Raw genomic sequence first — 18750 nt, forward strand, 5'->3', positions numbered from 1 at the left:
TGTGTGGAGGATGAACACAGACTTAAACAAGTATATCCTGGTACCCACACTAACAAGATATTACCTGTTGGATGCAGAACTTGCGGATTGTGTAGTCCACCAGAACCATTGTGTCCTCTACAGACACGCGGATGTTCCCGTACGTCCAACAGCCCTGGTCCGGCCAGTACTGGGCACACTTACACTGAAACACAGAGAGTGATTTAACGTCGAGCACACTCATAAAGCGGTGTGCAATAACAGCATCAACTTGTTTCAGTTATGGGAGAAAAAGGGTGCGAATAAAACTGAGGTTATCCAAATGAACAATATTCTAACTATGTTGCATCTATGACAGAAGGGGTATAGTGAAAAAGCAAAGAGAGATTCAGGTGAACTCGTGATTAAAAGACTCATCATGCTTGCCCTCGCACAACAATTCACACGGGGGTTTAAAAAAAAAAAAAAAAAATCACAGTTTAACTAACTTTATAGATAAAAACATTTACTTTGAAAATAAAGACATGTTAAACATGAAACCAATGCAGAGGTTGAAGGTGATTTTGGTCCCTGGTGCTTTTAAAACAGGGTTAACCACTCTTTTACATCTCAACAGCGGATGTATATTCTATACAAAATGCATACGTGCCCTTTGAAGCTGTTGTATCATCTTATAAGACAGTGTATAAACACAAGCATCATCATCGCTCCTGCTCCCCTACCTCTTTTCTCTCCTTCAGATTGGTCACCATGACAATGGTGACTGTGTTCTGCTCCCAGATCATCCGCCAGAAGTCATTTACTGTTTCCTCCTTGGGCCCTGAGAGGCCGAGACAGATACAGAAACTCAAAGGACAAGTAATAAGCTAATAATCAGGTAGTTTGTTTGATAATTAAACTACAGCATTGTTTCTTGGCTGCCAATGAAGGCACAATCCTTACCTTGAGCTGCAATAAACTTATTTTTCTCTTGGTAACCCTGCGAAATAAAGAAGTGATGTTAGGTTGTGACACAATATATTTAGAGCAGAATAGTCTTTTTTGTGGCAAAATGCTGCACTTATACAAACATTTATAAAGGAGGCGTTGACGAAGTCAGAGTCTGGGACTCCCTCCAGAGATGAGAGATGCACTCTGGAGTGATCATCTGAGAGAAAATGAAGAGGAGGAGGAGCACATGAGTAGGGGTGGGGGAAAAAATCTATACAGCATAGTATCGTGATATTTTCCATGGCAATACTGTATCAATACACAGCCGCCAAGTATTGATCTATCATTATATATGTGTTGGTCAGTTTGTCTGCTCGACAATTACATTTTGCAGCAATAAAATTGAAGTGAGATGAACAAACAGAGAGATGTATCTTTTTAGATAAAACGGATGTTGACAAAGTTTTCCTTTGGGGACATAATTTGAAAAATTTGAAGTTGGAAAAAAGGTAATACATTGCAATATATCGCAGCCTATTGCAATATGTTTAAAATTGCAATAATATTGTATCATGAGGGAAGTATCGTGATAATATCATATCGTGAGGCCTCTGGTGATTCCCATCCCTAACAATGAGAGAGGGAATTTTAATGACACATGGTACACTACAATCTTTCCATTCTGCCCACTTAAATATAACTCAGTAAATCACTTTGTAAACTGTCTTTAGTTGTCAGCCGTTTGATATTAAATATGAGTGTACTGTGTAATGTTTCTAAAAGCTTGAAATAGCAGATAAGAACTCAGTTACACCGAGTGCTTCTTTATTAATGTCAGACAGTGTCGTGGTTCTGTTGTCGCTCACATGGCAGGATGTTGACATATCTGTTCTTTTCTTTATTCTCTTCTTTGGAAGCAGCGTCGCATGATGCCTGGATGGGGCAGACTGGCAGCGACTAAACACACGGGGAAAAAAAATACATTTAGATAACAGAGGTAGAGCAGACAGATGCATTTCAGTTTCAAATCCTGCCGTGTGACCCTGTACATCATTTCCTTTAGGCTTCATCTTTTTGCCGCTGTGTGTCTAAAGCCGGTGACATACCAACCGGACAGCGACCTTCGGCAGAAAAGGCAGTCCGAGTTGGCCAAAAAAAGTGCCTCGGAACACACCCGAAGAGATGCCGAACGTGTAACGTGGGTCTGGTTTCTCTGGAAATTCAAAGCCAGACTGTCATGGCGGCTTGTTCAGAATACAATCTCATATTGTACTAAAATAGTTCACCGAAACGTGTTTCTGAAAACATTTTAAGCGAGAAATAGGCCGTGCAGTTTCTGAATCTGTCTTCATTTCAGATCGACAAAGGTCAGTTTAAAAGATTTTCGTCAGATTTTGAGAGGCGTTAGTCACGCTCATTCCGCTCATCATTTCCGGGTTAGCACTCCACCAATCAGATTGGTCATGGAGTCCGACTGCCCGCCGACGCAACGTGTCAGGTTGGCCAAAATGAAGGCCGACAGCTCCTCAGATAAACACACCGAACAGACTCGAGTCACCGACCTCGCCAGACTGTCCGACGGCCGATTATCGGGTTGGTGTGTCAGCGCCTTTATGCAGATAACCCCAAATGTAATTTTGTGCAAATGTGCTGCAGCATTAGGCTGATTATATATTATAATCAGGTGAGATCTCACACGTCTAATAACATCATGGAAGCTAATTATTTCAGCTGTTTATTATTTATATGAGCTAACTATTTAAACCATTTATGCATTACTTTTAGCTAATTTTTCAAATGTTTTCTTCTTTTAGCTAACCATTTTAACCATTCATCCATACGTTTTTTGCCAACTTTTTAAACTCTGCTAGCTTGCTAACTAGTTTCCATGCACTCTCAATTGCAACACTTTTTGCAACCTTAAGGAGTTAAACTGTGTCAGGTTGGTGGGAGGTATGTAGTGTGCAGTCAGCCTACTGTAGCTGGTGGCTTACTGGTTATTGTGACTATAAATGTACTAAAAATCAGCATCACATTCATTTGTAATCTTTTTTTTGGATGATTATTTTTCTCCTAATACTCCCTAAACACAAATATGTGGATCTATTTTTAAATCAAATCAAGCTTTCAATTTTTTCAAATTAGTTGCGCTTGTAATAATAAAAACATTCCAGGATATTTCCACGATCAGCCACTGGCGACTGAAATACGCCCTGGGCTACAAGTAACCCTGGTTGGGACTCACTTATTTCGGCTACAGGGATATGGACAAAAGGTGAATATCAGGATCAGTATGTTATCAGAGGGTGTGTGTGTGTGTTTGAGTGTGCCATACATTAAACTCTTCCCTGAAGAGCTTGTTGTCATCGGCCATGCGACGGTTCATTTCTTCCTCGAGTTTGTCGACGGGAAGGGGCGGGTACTTCCTGTTTGTGCTGGGTGAGCGGGCCAATAGCGGGACGCTCTGAAGTTCTGTGCAGACAAGCAGGAAGGGAGGTGGCAAGAGTGAGGAGAGGAGGGAAGGAATGGGAGGGGTGAGACAGGTGGAGACAAAGACATGGGAGAAGAGGGTGAGAAAATGAGTTGGCTTCTCTAAAGATGCCCACCAGATGGCGATGTGATTCAACACTGACGTGAGGGGGCTAACTGCAGCCCTGTTGGTTAGGTAATCATGGTGAACAAAAGCTTTCTGCAAAATGTTATCTGTTAGGGAAGCAAGATCAATCAAGTCTTATCAGAAACAACTCAGTAACAAGTTTGGTCAAGCTGGCTGTACATATTTGCTGATCGAAACCAAAAACAAATAAATTAGTGCTCAGTGCGTATGCGGTCACATTTGGCGACAAATCAAAAGTAGACACAAACTAATGCATGTGTGGGTGTTTTACCTGTATCATCTGATCTACCATTGGTCAGTCTGAAGGAGTTTGAATGGCTTCCTGCCTGCTTGTACTTCTTAAACCTGCCAATCAACACAGATCAAAGTGCATATTAATGCACACAGTCTCTCTCACATGCACACGCACACCCAAATAAACACACATTGCGTTAGTCTCACAGCTGAATGCCAATCAGTCATTGCCATGGTAACAGGAGCACCTTAGGCCTTCACCACAGGTCTCTTGCTAAGTGTGCCGTGTGTAATCGACTGCACTTCACCAACCTGAGCATGTAGAGGATGATGATGATGAAGATGATTACCAGCAGGGAGGACAGGGCCACCATGACTGCTATGATTGGCATGTCATCAGACTGGTTGTTGTCTACATCAGAGACAGAAAGAAAAGGGAACATACATTGTTTGTACCATGCATTAGATTTTAACAAAACAAAGAAAATCAATGAGGGTGTAAGCTTGGGGTGTTATATGTTAATTGTGGATGTTTAATTAAATCTTACTACTGTCACACTTGTTTATCAAGAAATAATACAATATACACAAAACACTGAAGAGTGATTCTACCAAAATCTGACATGTTATATACCTTTTTTTTTTTTTTTTTTTTTTAAAAAGGCAGTCACTCTGTGCAGCCAAGAAAGAGTCCAGCATATAACCAACCCAAAAACCACAAAAGAACAAGACAACCTGTTAATTTGTGAGTTTTATAGGTGGCAGAGCGAGGCTAGCAGTCTCTCTGTTTTTTTAGTCTTTATGCTATGCTAAGCTAAGTGGCGACAGCTTTCTATTTAATGTGCAGACATGAGAGTGATATATGCACATTACTGACTAATTCATGAATCTACTTATATTTCATCTACAATTGAATAGATATGTCTAGTGGGTGTTTAGAGTCCCAAAAACACAGTTTTCATTTACAATAAGACAAAACAGATGTTCAGCTTGTTAACATGTTAGAATGTTGGTTAAAATAAAATAAGCTAAGGACATAAAGTGACATTTTGCCTCTTTCAAAACGGGCCTGCATCTTTCCTTTCCATAATGGTTAACCATGTTAATATTTCATTGGCCGTCTACAGCAGACAGACAGCTGTCCTTTGGAGTGAGCCGATAAATCAAAGTTTAACTAAAGGTGGACCCTCCGCTTCTATAACTGGTTTTACCCAAGATGACAGCAAACACAAGGTGATGGTATAAAGTACTGAAACATTTAAGAGGTTTGCTGTGAATTATATCTTTATAATATATATATTATTTAGAGTGGAAATATTACATCACATATTTGCATCACATACTTTATGTCATAAACCAAAAAACGTGATGCCACTGGCTGGTGAAAAAGCACTGTGGTCACATAGGCTTAACACTACGAATTAGATATTACATGGACCAAGTTATCCATTCTTTGGGATGCATCCTGTTGATTACAATAGCTGACCAATTTGTATATGTTTTCACCATGTGCATGAGTTGAAGGCAATCCATTAGTCTTCCTGGCGACTTTTCACTAACAGTTACATTTGCCAGAACAACAACAACAACAACAGGAGTTTGGTGTACAAAAAACAGGCTGCTGTTTGTGTGCTGATGACTGGCCTGGAAGACACACGAGGCCACAACAAAAGAAGAGATTTTTCTAGAAAACTGCAGCGTGGTGATGACAATGCAATGACAAAATCAGCTGTTCCATTGACCGAGTCAAAATTCAAGAAAGCTCTTAACGTTACAGACAAAATATGCTGCACAGAATGCATCATTTTACTTCATGCTCCATATGCACTTTTCTGGGGGAAGCAGTTTGGAACGCCGCCCAGTTATGTTGCATTTTCAGACAAAATTCCCAGGACTTTTCAGTGTTCACCCTCGGACAATGTGTACATTGAACAGAGCAGCAGCACAAAAGGCTGTGGGTATCATGTGGAACTGACACAGCCTTGACAGATCTAATGGCATCTAGAACGGCTCACAGCTTTCCACACGAGGTCCACAGACGGCCAGCGGGAGACAATAGAGCAATCACATAACACCTACGAACCCATGAGGTGATTATGTTATACAATGGACAGACCATATTAGCACTACGGGCACATCTGTTGTGTTTATGTTGACCAGAAGTGAATAATACTTATCTGAACTTCTACAGCTTCCCTTAAGTTTCAAAATCTTTAACATACTATCTATCTGAATCAATCAGTGACATTCCATAGTGATTTGAGTATTTCTCCATAATCATGTAATATGAGTGATTCATGTAAAAGAAAGGGGTATGGGTCATGTTACAAGGATTTTATTAGGATGGTCAGTAAACAGACAAAAAAGATTGAGCATTTCTTAAGTTTTAAAGTATTGAAATTAAGTGTAATGCTAAAAACTAAACTGACCTAAAAGCAATGTTCCATAAAATGAAGACGATGCATATAAATCCTCCCTCAACGCCGGTTATTTTCATATTAAAATAACAGCTTTCGTCAGTGTCCGGGTCGTCTAGTTTGGCGGTACTCTGAATCTTGTGGATGACTGATCAAATGCAGGTATGTCACGTCAGGATATTTCCGGCGCTGCTACAATGGAGTCTAAAAGCAGAAAAGTGTCCAGCTATCTAAAATATTAAAGGTTGACTCTTGACCAGAAAGCTCACTTGCTCACTCTTTCTAGCTGTTGCTGCTGCTTTGCCAGCCTGCATGAATAACACACAGCTAGATGGAACAACAACAAAAAAACACCCTGACACTCTTATGTGGTTCTAGAGTATACCATCAATCTGTGATGTTTATGTATTCTAATGACGCTTTGTTTTTTTTGTTGTATCCAAATTCCCTTAACCTTTTGTGTACTTGTACTTCAGTTAGGCCCTGTTCACACGTAGCAATAAAATGTGTCTTGGATGATCTGATGACAAGTGGCGGCTAAATTCATGCTTGAATGCACCCAAAATGTGTTGAGAATTCAAACCCAATTTAGGAGGAACACATAAGCACGCATAAGGACCGCAGTCATCTTATAGTGTGTGCAAAGTAGGAAAACCCTCCCTGACACAGTTGTATACAGTTGATCTGCCAGTGACAAACAACTTGGATAAGAACAACCACTACAGAACAGTCACCAAGTCTATTTTTTCGGTTTTAGCAGCAGCTGGAGTTCTTGCCACAGCGAAATTCAAATGTAAGCAACAAAGAAAATCCCACATATGACACAATCCACAAATACCTAGGTACAACACACACATGGGCTGAACAGTGCCTTAGTGACTTACCACACTTCTCTGAATGACTCTGAACAACTGCAGGGAATGTAAGAATGGTAACTTCTTTCATTCAGCTGTACGTTTTATGCACGGACAAAGTGATAGCAAAACCCACGCCATGGCAGGTGGGTGTTTTTCCATTCAAGATACAATGAGTCAGAGCTTCTCTAATCACAACTCAACATCTCTTTCTGTTGCTTCGTGGCATTCTGGACCATTGAGGCTCCCATTGGTAGCGTACCTGGCATCTCTGTGTCTTCTATGATTTGTTCCAGTATGACTGTAGAAAGCTGCTGCATAATTAAAGTAAGTTTACACACAAGCCCTTGCTCTTTGACTCTGGGGATAGTGCTTCAGGGGGAATGCCCCCCCCCCCCAAAAGAAATAAAAAGAGATTATATATTCTCACACTAAATAAAGAAACACACAGTGTCCTGAATATGCACACTCACCAAGTGGGCTGGTATTTGAGGTGAACCCCATCCCAGGTTCTGTGGTGGTCTCAGTCTCCACAGTGAATACATCCCCATCAATATAATCTGGAGTCAGGGTGTCTGTAGGGGAGGCTGTGGTCTTGTTGTCAACCCCGGCCAGGGTGGGAGGAGGGGGAGGCTCGGTGCTCGGTTGTGCCTGGAGGGCATGAGTTGGAGCTGGAGGTGAGGGAGCAGGGACTGGTAACACCCGCCCGGTGGCATTGGGACCCGCCAGTTGTACATCCTCCTCACCAGCTGGGCTTGTGGTTGTTGTTGTTGTTGTTATTGTCGTCACCGGGAAGACTGCGGGGGCGAGCGTTGTGGGTGGGCCTGTGGGGGCTCGCGTGCGTGCGACTGTGAAGTTGAGGGAGGGTGCGGCTGGGGGGTCTGTGGGTTTGGCAGTGATATTTGGAGGACCTGGAAAGAAGAAGACAGCAAAGTATAATTTCATTTTTTCACTTTGAGCCTTTTAACCTAAAACCGTGAGTTAGTTAAGCGATTTGACATAGGTGGACATGGTTCGTACTTGTGATGGGGACATGATCCTGGGCTGAGGCCCCGAGGGCTAGACCGAGCAGCAGGAGCAGGGGACACACACCCATTCTGCCCTACATGGAGGATGCACAACAAAAGGGGACAAGAGGGTATTAGTCAAAACAACCTCAAACCTCATTCAAATCAATAATAAAAGTTACTGAACCCAATTTTTGTCTTTATTTAGATCAAGAGATTCAGGGTTTATGTGTTGTATAATCCACTATATATTTTTGTAATCTTCTATCCTAATCCCACATGCTCATTTTTGGAAGCTAATGCTTTCACATTTGAAATGAAAATGAAATACTTGCATAATGTTACCATGTGTGTGCCAAATGCCACTTACCTGAAGAAGCGAAGTTGGCATTAATCACTCATTCGCACAGCGTGGTCCTGGAACGCAAACAGAAGACATTATTTTCTTGTGCTTTAAACAGTCTAGACGACATATAATTTATTTACTAAATGTTACTCCTTGCAAAAAGTTTTTTGCAAGATCAGTATAAAAATTGTAGGACAGCATTATTCTGAGACACATAGACAGACATATTTGGTCTATTCAGAGACACAGGTGTGAAGTTAGCACGTAACTCAAGTTTTTTCCCTAAAATTTTATTAGGGCTTGACCATCCTTTACATTAACTGGCAACTTCCAGTGGAAGCTTACCATGTTGATGTTGATATGCTCATATCATATTTTCATTCTACAAAATGTGGTGCTTCAAATTATATTATATTAAAATTATAGTTTATATGAGTTAAAAACTAACAAAAAAAGACTTGTTACATAATTCAACTATATCACCAGCTCTTCTCTTTTTGCAACAGGGTCTCATCCTAAAAATGTGCTGTGTGTGTTACATGTGATATATTCATCACCAGGAGCATGACCAAAACAGAATTAGTGTCACATTTAAATTCCTGCAGCAACAGTGAATCAGCATTTACGACGCTCTTCATCCACAGATATGGGGATGAGCGATTGGAGGCCAGAGGATAGACAAACTTGGAGAAAGCATGACAGCGGCTGGGTGGTCGGCCTGGCTGACTGTCAGTCTTTTGTATACTCCCAGAGGCCAACAACGCTGTTGTCTCCCTGACTGAACTGTTATAATCCTTGGACCTAATCCCATGGTCCTGACCCTGGAATAATCCAGACCGTCTGCCACTGTTTACAGAGATACTTCAGCACTGCACCGAGCCAAATGCTGCAGTGCTACCGCACACAAACTGATACTTTACATCTGGGATTATTGCATCAGTGGGCAGAAGATAAATTGGTCGCTAAAAGCTCTAATAGTGCCAGTTGCCAATCTCCTGGTGTTTCCAACTAAGCTCATTCATTTGCAGTACTTACACTCTGGTTTTAGCAGAGCGCTGTTTGGCTCTGACTGCAGCCTGAAGTTATGTTGTCAATGAGAATGCTATTAACCTACAAATCTAATTGTTGCCATCACTCTCTCTCTGTCACCCATCCATGCATCCGTTTAGCCAGCAAATATCTGCTTCCAAAAAAAACAATTCATGCCTTGAGAAAAAAGAACAATGGATAAATCTAGGAAGTCATTTGACAGATTTTAGTATGATTATCAAAATGCTACAACTGCCATTTTGGTATACACACTACAGGGATTTTGGAAAAGTTTCTTTTGGCACACTATTTAAAGAGAAATGAGAGCAGGATGTGCTTCTGTTCTCTACATCGACATGTTTCTAAATTTGACAGGAGGGTCTTGAATCACAACTGTCTCTCTGTACCTTACTGACTGAATTAGATTGCCATTAGGGCTGCAACTAATTATTTTCATTATCAATCTGCAGATTATTTTGTCAATGAACTGCTGAATCGCTAAGTCTATAAAATGTCAGAAAATGGTTTTTATTTACATGTGAGAAGCTGTAAATAGAGAACTTTGGCTTTTTTTTTTTTTTTTGAAATGAATACCAAAATTGTTGCCTATTACATTTCTGTCAACAAAACAAATTGATTAATCAAAAAATTGTTTCAACTCTATTATGTCTTAACCACCTCAAAGACAGAAAAACAGCCTTTACATACCCTTGGCATTTTTCACAGTTAATGAGATGCAGGTACATGCTGGCCAAATAGTATTTTAAATTCATATAATATATATTTAAATTCTGCCAGTGAGTGACAGGTGTGGGCCAAAAAAAAGAAGCAGAAAGTACTATAGTTGCACTGTGTCTTTCTACACTGGTAGTTTGTCCAGACTTCTGTTAAAGCGTAACTCTCGCCAAAATGCAACCTAGGGTCTTTTTGTGAATGTACCCTAGTCAAACTTTCGTTTAAAAGCATATTTAGGATGGAAGCGTAAATTCTTAAGATTTACCGTATTCTCGTTTTTCGGTCAAATGGCCTTTTGAATGGGAGTGCTAGGGGCACTTTTATGCTAGCCTCAAAATAGCTATTTTTAAAACACTAAGAAGGCTCGACACAACATGGAACTTTGCTCCAAGTTTCACCAGGGGCTCTACACCTTAACTACACCGGTGCACAAGGGATATACTAAATCTGTGGCTACTTGTTTTATTATCGACTCGTTTTGACTGCCGAGGTGGTAGCAGCCGGAAACAACAAGAGCTACAGTGAGTTGTTCAAAACCTTTTCTTTTAGTAAACTGTGGGTACACAAACAATGTTGTCAATGCTTTCGTTAAGGTTTAGAGACCCTGGGCATACTTCGAGCAAAGTTCCATGTTGTGTCAAGCCTTCTTAGTGTTAAAATAAGTAAAATAGCTATTTTGAGGCTAGCATGAAAGTGCCCCTAGCACTCCCATTCAAAAGGCCATTTGACCGAAAAACGAGAATACGGTACATCTTAAAAGTGGCGCTTCCGTCCTAAATATGCTTTTAAACGAAAGTTTGACTCGGGTACATTCATAAAAAAGACCCTAGGTTGCATTTTGCCGAGAGTTACGCTTTAAGTCATAAATCAAAGTGCATGTTGCTTCCTTTCTTTTCAGTCATGTCATATAATACAGACAACAGACAATTCCTGTTTTGCGTGAATTAACATTATAAAAAGGCATCTGGCATTTGTATTAGGCTAAATTCGTGAGAGACTGAGGTATGTTCACCAACAAGCTTTTCTTAGGGTAAACTTTTCTTAATGAAGCATGACTCATTGTTTTCTGCGTGCCATCCTGGGAGGCTGGATGACGTGTCACTGTGTAGGTGTAAGTGATTTAAGCCGGTCCTGTTTCTAACCTCCACTTCACAAATGCTGCAAGAGAGCCCAATAGGTTTTTATCTAGAGACTGTAGACCTGGGAGTACAACTCCCTAGAAATGCATTTTAAAGTGTTTTGGCCTCTTGAGAAGCAGCAGTCTTCCAGTGTGTGTGTGTGTGTGTGTCTGTGTGTGTGAAAATGCATGCATTATATTTTTTTAACAGACTTGTGTGTTGGCAGAGGACATAATTAATTTAAGAGGTACTGGGCAAGTGCTTCTATTTGTGCCACTTTTAGGTTTTGTGCTGTCAGTGCTCTCTATTAAAAAGCTACTCTGGACGATGGGTTGGTATAGGTCACACTCAAATCATGAAGGATGCAGCAGACATAGCTAAGAAACTTTTTCCAATAATTTGGTTGCATGTGTAATTACATTAACATACAGGACAATATCATTTAAGTAAAACCCTCTTCTTTATAAGGCTCTAATAATGTTCCTTCAATGGCTAATACACAATGGCTAAAGCAGCCTTCTTTTAAAACAAAACATACTTTTATTGATTTGATCTTAAGTTTCATAAACAGATTTAATTGATAAAGCCCTTTAAATCTTTAGTCTGCTTTCTTTTAATCCAGCCTCTCACTTGGTGTAATATGATATATGATATAAAAAAAATAGATAAATATGTTTTGATGTCTTGTTTCCAACAGCTTTATCACACTATTCCCTGCAGAGGAAACATGTAAATGCCCATCTATTAGTGAATGAATGTACCCAAAAAGGTGGTCATGCCGTGCTCACGCTCTTCTGACTTTGGGCATGTGTTGTGCAACCATGTGAATATTTCTCAAGACAAGGAAGAGCGCATCGATCAAGCCTTTGGGATAAGCTGCAAACTGCCACAGCTTTCTTAAGACTATAACGAGCAAGAATCGATAGCTTGAGTGGAGGGAATAAGAAAAACACAACACAAAAACTTTCTTCATTTTTGATGGAAATCAAACTTGACTATGGTTTCTTCCTTTTCCATCATCTCTTTTTCCCCCTTAGTTTTATTATACACTAAGCTTACCTGCAGTATCAGAAGAATCTACTGTACTAGCTTGAATTACACAGGGATGCTAAATCTTAATACCAGTTGAGTAACTACCAAAATCTGCACATAGCATTTTGAGCATCAAAACATTTTATAACTTTGGAGTGTATTTTATCCAGGCAAAGATCTTTATTTAATACTGATGCATTCAGTAGATTGGCATATTTCTTTAATTGAAGAAAGCTGTGTTTATTATTAAAGTTTTTAGGGATGCACCCATACAGATATTCACCATGTTGACAGGCAAATAAGATGAAATTACAACTAAGCACATACTACAAGTTCAACTCATTGATGGGAAAATCTGGCTTCACATACCATTTCCCATTTGAATTTTTTAATAAATATGCCAATTCGGAAAACACTTACCGGTATTTGAATGTTATTAGTTTCATAGTGTATATGTCTATTATAGTGACTTTAATTAAGATCAGACCACATTTTATGGCTAAATTATGCATAAATGTCAGTACCTCCAAAGGGTCTTTATTTTTCTCTGCACTATATTGAACTTTAAGTCAGTACCGTTGAGCAGAACTTGATGCTCAATGTGCATGCAAGCAGTGAGCCCAACCAACTAATAACGACAGTTGCTTCTCTGCCTTGCAGCCAACTGCAGGCCTCATGGCAGTGCAATCACACAGTTGTGAAAGAGCTGGGCTGTTCCCATGCCATTTCATTCACACAGTGAAAGGAACACTTATAGGTAGAATATAAAGGAAGTCCAATTATATCTCCATGACAACCAAAGGCCAAGACGTAAGATCAATTCAAGGTAGTCATTTATTATGGAGAGTTCCCACTCAAGTCTGTGGATTTAACTAATGCTTTTGTATTTACCCACGACCCTAGGTGAAGTAATAAGTATCTTTCCCAACTGCACGGACATGAATTAATGAATACCTCACGATGAAGATAGATTTTACAAAAGGGATCTCTCTGGGGAAGAAAATACTCTATCCTGAGACTAGACTCCTGAATAGTTCCAGCTGTTTCCTCAGTTTATTAAGTCTTGTTTGATCTTGATTTTGCAGAATCCCAATGTGGCCAAACGGATACAACTACTAACACTGCACATCTATGTTTGGATTTATTCATAAAAAAATCAACAAAATCGTATTAATAATTCAAAGAGGATACCCCTAGGCAAATTGGTGAGCAGGAAAACCAACAGACACAAACCCCACAAGCCTTGCTGACTTGACACCAGCAGTGGTGGCCAAGAAGACTTCACCATTCATGCAGAGAAATATTTCCCTCTGGCTTTCTACAAGGCATCCTGCTCCTCTAGCTGCTGCAGCGCTAGATAATGCTTGTCTGTCTGTCTCCATTCATGGCATATTAATACTGTTTCTATGTCTTGAGGGGTGGGGGACTGGGGCAACAGGAATACTGTGAATGCTTCTCTTCACGGGAGACTGAAGTAGGCCTAGCCCAGGGCCGCTAGGACTGTTGCTCTGAAACAGACCACAGATTATATGTCCCCAGTGCCACATACAACAGCCACAATCCTCTGGACTTCCCTTTCTGAGGGATAGTACTCCCTGCTGGTGTGGTTTGTGTTCCTGTTGGCTTCATTCATGGGCTGGTGAGTTGATGAAAAGACGAAGAGAAGCCAAGGATTACTATTCTGGTTAATCACACAGGCAAGAGTGACCGCTGTGTCTGTTATTAAGCCTGTAATGATGATTTGGTTCCATCAGGCTGCAAGGATCAAGAAAACTCACTTGTTTCAATGAGTGAAAGTGGTGAGTCAGTGAACTTCTGCTCTGTGTCTGCTTCGTTGTGGGGTTTCTCACAGAGCATGCCAGGGGCCTCTCAAGCTTTCCCACATTGGACACAGAGGATGTAGAGGCGCAAAGCATGGCTTCCCCACAGAAGCCACTGTGACCTCGAAGCGTGGTGTGGGGCCAAACGGCCAGCTTAGGGCCACAACGAAACCTCATTCACTATCCCCATAAATACCAAGACGGATTTCTACATCTAGCATGCAGCTATGGCTGGGCATCAAACCTTAATACTTTTTTGGTACGGACCAAAACATATCCGTAGCACCAAGTGCCAAAATCTTTCAAGCCCTGAAAGTTGGCATCAAATGCCTGGTCGAATTCCTAGTCTTGTCCACTAATTCTTTGATAAAATACCTTTCTAATTTGACAAATGTAGTCCTGTAGAGTTGATGGTGTTATGACCACATGTAAGAAGTTTGATATCTTTTGTTATATATATCTTTTTAAGAATTAAAAAAAGTCATTTTGGTATTAGAACATTCAGGTACCATATTTGCACTAATATCCAGTGGAAGAATGTTTTATTCTTTCCTTAAGTAATACTAGCAATACTACACTGTAGATACTCTTACAAGTAAAAGTTCTGGTTTGAAAATTACTTAAGTAAAAGGTACAGAGGTATTATGAGCAAAATGTACTGCAAGTATAAAAAGTAAACACACTAAATACAGGATAAATTAACCCTGTGAGTGTTTCCTACTATATATTATATTACTGAATTATTATAACTGATGTATTATAAGTAGCTGTCATAGTTGGCTAAGGTTCATCTGATTCTTATTTGTTTTATATACTGTTGGGTGGATCAATTTATAACAATGCCTCATATGATAAGCTCTAAAGATGTGCTTATATAAACCCTTAATTTGTGAAATAAGTATCTAACACCTGACAAATAATATGGTGGAGTAAAAGGTACAGTATTTACTTCTGAAATGTAGTAGAATATAAGTATAAAGTGGCATTAAATAATAAATACTGTTGAGTAAATGTTCTTTGATACATTCCACCACTGGTAATATCAAAACGTTTGAAATGATATTCAGCTCTATGCGCAGCAGGAAAACAGACTAGGTACTGCCTAATTTCCCTACCACACTTTCTGTCTTTGCTTTGGTCATTGAGGTTCTGTAACAATGGGAAACCAAAGTCAAGGTTCTCGTATCTGAAGTGACCATCCTGCTGCACTCGTCCCCTCCTCTTCCTCTGAAAGATAAGAAGTCCATCCAAGATGAAGAGACAATCATCTGAGATTTAACTTCACAGCAGTGTCATGACAGTGCTTCTCCAAAATCCCTTTTCCTCCACGCCCATCTTTATTAAGTGGCGCATTCATAGACTACGCACGCTTGCTAGCATGTTCTTTGAACATTTTTTCACAGCAGGGCAAAAAGGTCGGTCGGCTCGAAGGCTGATGCCAAAGGCAAATCTAAATATTTATAACTACGGCTCTCAACTGGTTTTGAATCCGACCTAAATTTGACCTCGACAATGAAGGCATTGTTTAAGAAAAACAAAGCAAAAACGGACTGAAAGACAATAATATGATGTGATTGAATGTGTCATTTTGCTCATAACTTCTGTTTTTTCCTTAACAAAATGAGAAAATCTGGATTTTAAGCCCACAAAAACAGTTAATAGTGGGCACATTAACATGACTGTATCTGTTACCAAGACGTACTCTATAGCAATCAAAGAATGTATGTACCTGTAGTGAGTATAGAGGCACAGACTAGTGTAATCATTCATGTGTAAGAGTGTTAATATACTGTTTTGGCCAAACTCACCTCCCCTTCATCCACAACTCCAATATTTAGTGCCATTATCCCACCTTATGGTGACAAAAAAACAGTGCCTAAAATAAACTCTGATGAAGGAATAAGGAAGTAGCACCCTAGATTTTCACCGGATCACACGTGAGCATACAAGATCACAAGAAACTTCTCACACATCTAAAATCCTTCTTGAATACAAAGTCCCACCTAGTCTTTGAAGTCCACTGAAAAGACATAAACAATTATGAATATCCATCACAGCTGTGGTGAACAAGAACCATCAATCATCCCACATCAGGAGGATCTAAAACAAAGATTTACACAATAATTTACATAACTACTACTCTGCATCTACAGAGGGACAGAACAAAGTTGAATGACTCTGGATGAAGTCTTCCCAGTCAGACAGACATTTGATTTATGAATGGTTAGTTATCAACCAGTTTAATTTTCTGTATTGTGAAACAAATGCCACTGAGGCCGAATGACATGTGGCTGAAATCAGGCTCCATAATGCTTCATAATCCTCTAAATGCAGTTGTGTTTATCCTGTTCAAGGCAGAATTACAGTGCTCTTCCACAGTAAAATATGTAGGCCTGGCCCACAGGTGGAAACAAAAATATATCTCCTGCCCCACCCAAAGAGCCAACTCATAATATTGTGTCAGCACCCTAAAACTGTGAAATTTCACAACAAGGAGGGGGGATTTCAAAGATCCCACAAATTGACACTTCACGCAAAGTTCCACAAGGCGATTTCAAGCTATACTTTATTCTTATTTTTAGAAACTAGGCCAATCATGAAATGTGTGGTGTGAGGATCACTCAAGCTCCTCTGCTAAAAACCCTTTCAGGTTCCAAGACGGAAACAAATCCTTTTTCTTGAAATAGGTTGGAGAAGATATGGACAGAGCAAGCAAGATGATAACAGCTCTGCCTTTTTTTTCCTACACTGTCGGGCTTTCCTAAGATGGGGTTGCAATACAACCACAGCATTTTGGGAAACGTGTCCAGACCTGACAAACAGAGGTCAAGGTAGGCACATAAGTTTGCGGGAGATGCAGCTTGAGTTTTGCACTTGGATGACCCTAACATGACATGGTGACCTGGGTTAAGTGGAAAGCTTGTTGTTGAAAGTCACAGAGATTGTGGTATGGTGGATGTGTGCTGCAGTTCAGTAAATCGGTCCAGACGTGATGAGTCAAGGTCCAGGCAGACATTGCAAAGGCTTTGTCATATATGTCAAGCCATGCCTCCTAAGCCTGGATGATGCTTCTCTCTGCTCCGACTTTTAGGCATTCAAACACTTTTACCTGGTGCAATGTTCTTGTAGTTGACGTTTGGCTCAAATGAAGCAGCAACTGTTGGATTCATTCCTATTCTTTGGCTAATAGTCACCATTTCCAATGACAAAGTCATTTAAGGAATACTCCTGTTAATAATAATGTTCTAATGAGCTAACAAATCATAACCTGCAGTCCACCCTAACCCCATAAACAGCCCTTAACACCCACAATATTGAAATTGTATGCTCCGTTACACCCAACATTCAGAAAGAAAGGAGACAATTAATCATTACAAAAAAAACTTTGGGAGAGGTTGTAAAGGGGAATGCACACTTTAGAGACTCCGTGTCCAGGGTGCAGAAGAAGAAACACAGAGCAGCCTTCGTTGTGATTTGACACAGGCATAGGCCTACATGTTAATGTTAGGGCGACCTAATTCCTGTTGTGGGTCGCGTGAAGCCCCCCCCCCCCCCTTACACCCAGCCAGCTCCCCACCCTCTCGGAACGTGTAATAACAAAGCGTTGATCAATAAAGTGTACTTTCCAGTGAGGCAGGACCGACCCTGGACCTTCTCTTTGTTCCACTGCCAGCGCAACAAACCGAGTTACAACCTCTGACTTCTAAAATGTTGTCGCACTCATCGTTGAGCCCCCTTTTCTCGAGAGCCCCCTTCGCCAAAAATTCCCTCCCTGCCTCCGAGCTACTTCTGAAACGTCCAAGCGTTACAAAGAGGTGTGTAACTATTAAACAGAGCCCTACTCTTTGCATAAGCCAACATAAACTCCGCTGTGATACAGGTAGGCCTATCATGTATCCTGTTAAGACTGCATGTGGGGGGACAAAGTGTTTGTTTGTGGGTGACATAATGTTACAGCGAGAGGAAACATGCTGGTACAGCGACATTGTAACAAGTGTGATTCGGGCTTTGCGCAACAAAACAAGAAAACTCACCAGAACTCCTGTAGCACCCAGAGGAAACCCGAAAGGAGGGGGGGGGGGATTAAGGCCAAGTAGGAATTTATCCTCTCTTTTCTCTTCCACGTTTTTCAACCCCGGCCCCTGTCTCCACACCCCAGGAACCGAGAGTGTGAGCGGGGTGGGGGGACCTGGGTGATAGCAGAGGAGGGAAGCACGGTCTGGGATACACAGCCAACACTTCGCAGTCAGTTTATCTGCTAAATCCAGGCAAGGACGGCATCCCCCCCCAAAATCCTTGATTCGCCCTAACTTATCTTCCCTTTAGAATGTACTTTCTTGGCCTTCCTGGATGTGAAATCCCACGGTTTATCCGTTGTATCCGGGCGCGTCGGCCGACTATTCTAGTCCGCCATGTTGTGTGTCTGACTGTCTGCATAGGAAGAATGGGAAGCGAACAGCAAATTCCCAGGCCAGGCCCCGTCTTTTCTCCACTCTGTTCCTCCATAGCCCGCAGCGACACCTGCTGACAGAGCTGGAGCTTACACGGTTCAGACTGTGCCATACAGTCACTGCAACGAGCTGGGCCAGTGCTTCCCACAGCGAGGGCCGACGGGGAACTCCAAGAGGTCCG

At 40.9% G+C, this 18750-nt stretch overlaps 1 protein-coding gene across 1 annotated transcript in view; it reads right to left on the reverse strand.

Moving 5' to 3' along the window:
* The window catches only part of ptpra (protein tyrosine phosphatase receptor type A), a 29087-nt gene extending 10446 nt beyond the window's left edge, over positions 1–18641 (reverse strand). The window contains exons 1-12 of the mRNA XM_031277624.2: positions 18153–18641; positions 8409–8455; positions 8052–8133; positions 7505–7942; positions 4073–4172; positions 3798–3871; positions 3245–3381; positions 1776–1866; positions 1050–1126; positions 922–958; positions 702–799; positions 65–184 (exon numbers count right to left, since the gene is read on the reverse strand). Coding sequence (XP_031133484.1) covers positions 65–184; positions 702–799; positions 922–958; positions 1050–1126; positions 1776–1866; positions 3245–3381; positions 3798–3871; positions 4073–4172; positions 7505–7942; positions 8052–8133; positions 8409–8429 — 1275 coding nt within the window. The 5' untranslated portion in view covers positions 8430–8455; positions 18153–18641. The remainder of the gene's footprint in view (positions 1–64; positions 185–701; positions 800–921; positions 959–1049; positions 1127–1775; positions 1867–3244; positions 3382–3797; positions 3872–4072; positions 4173–7504; positions 7943–8051; positions 8134–8408; positions 8456–18152) is intronic.
* Between the last annotated feature and the right edge of the window lie 109 nt (positions 18642–18750).

The sequence above is a fragment of the Sander lucioperca genome, chromosome 6 (assembly GCF_008315115.2).
Source record: "Sander lucioperca isolate FBNREF2018 chromosome 6, SLUC_FBN_1.2, whole genome shotgun sequence".
In the NCBI taxonomy this organism is placed as follows: Eukaryota; Metazoa; Chordata; class Actinopteri; order Perciformes; family Percidae; genus Sander; species Sander lucioperca.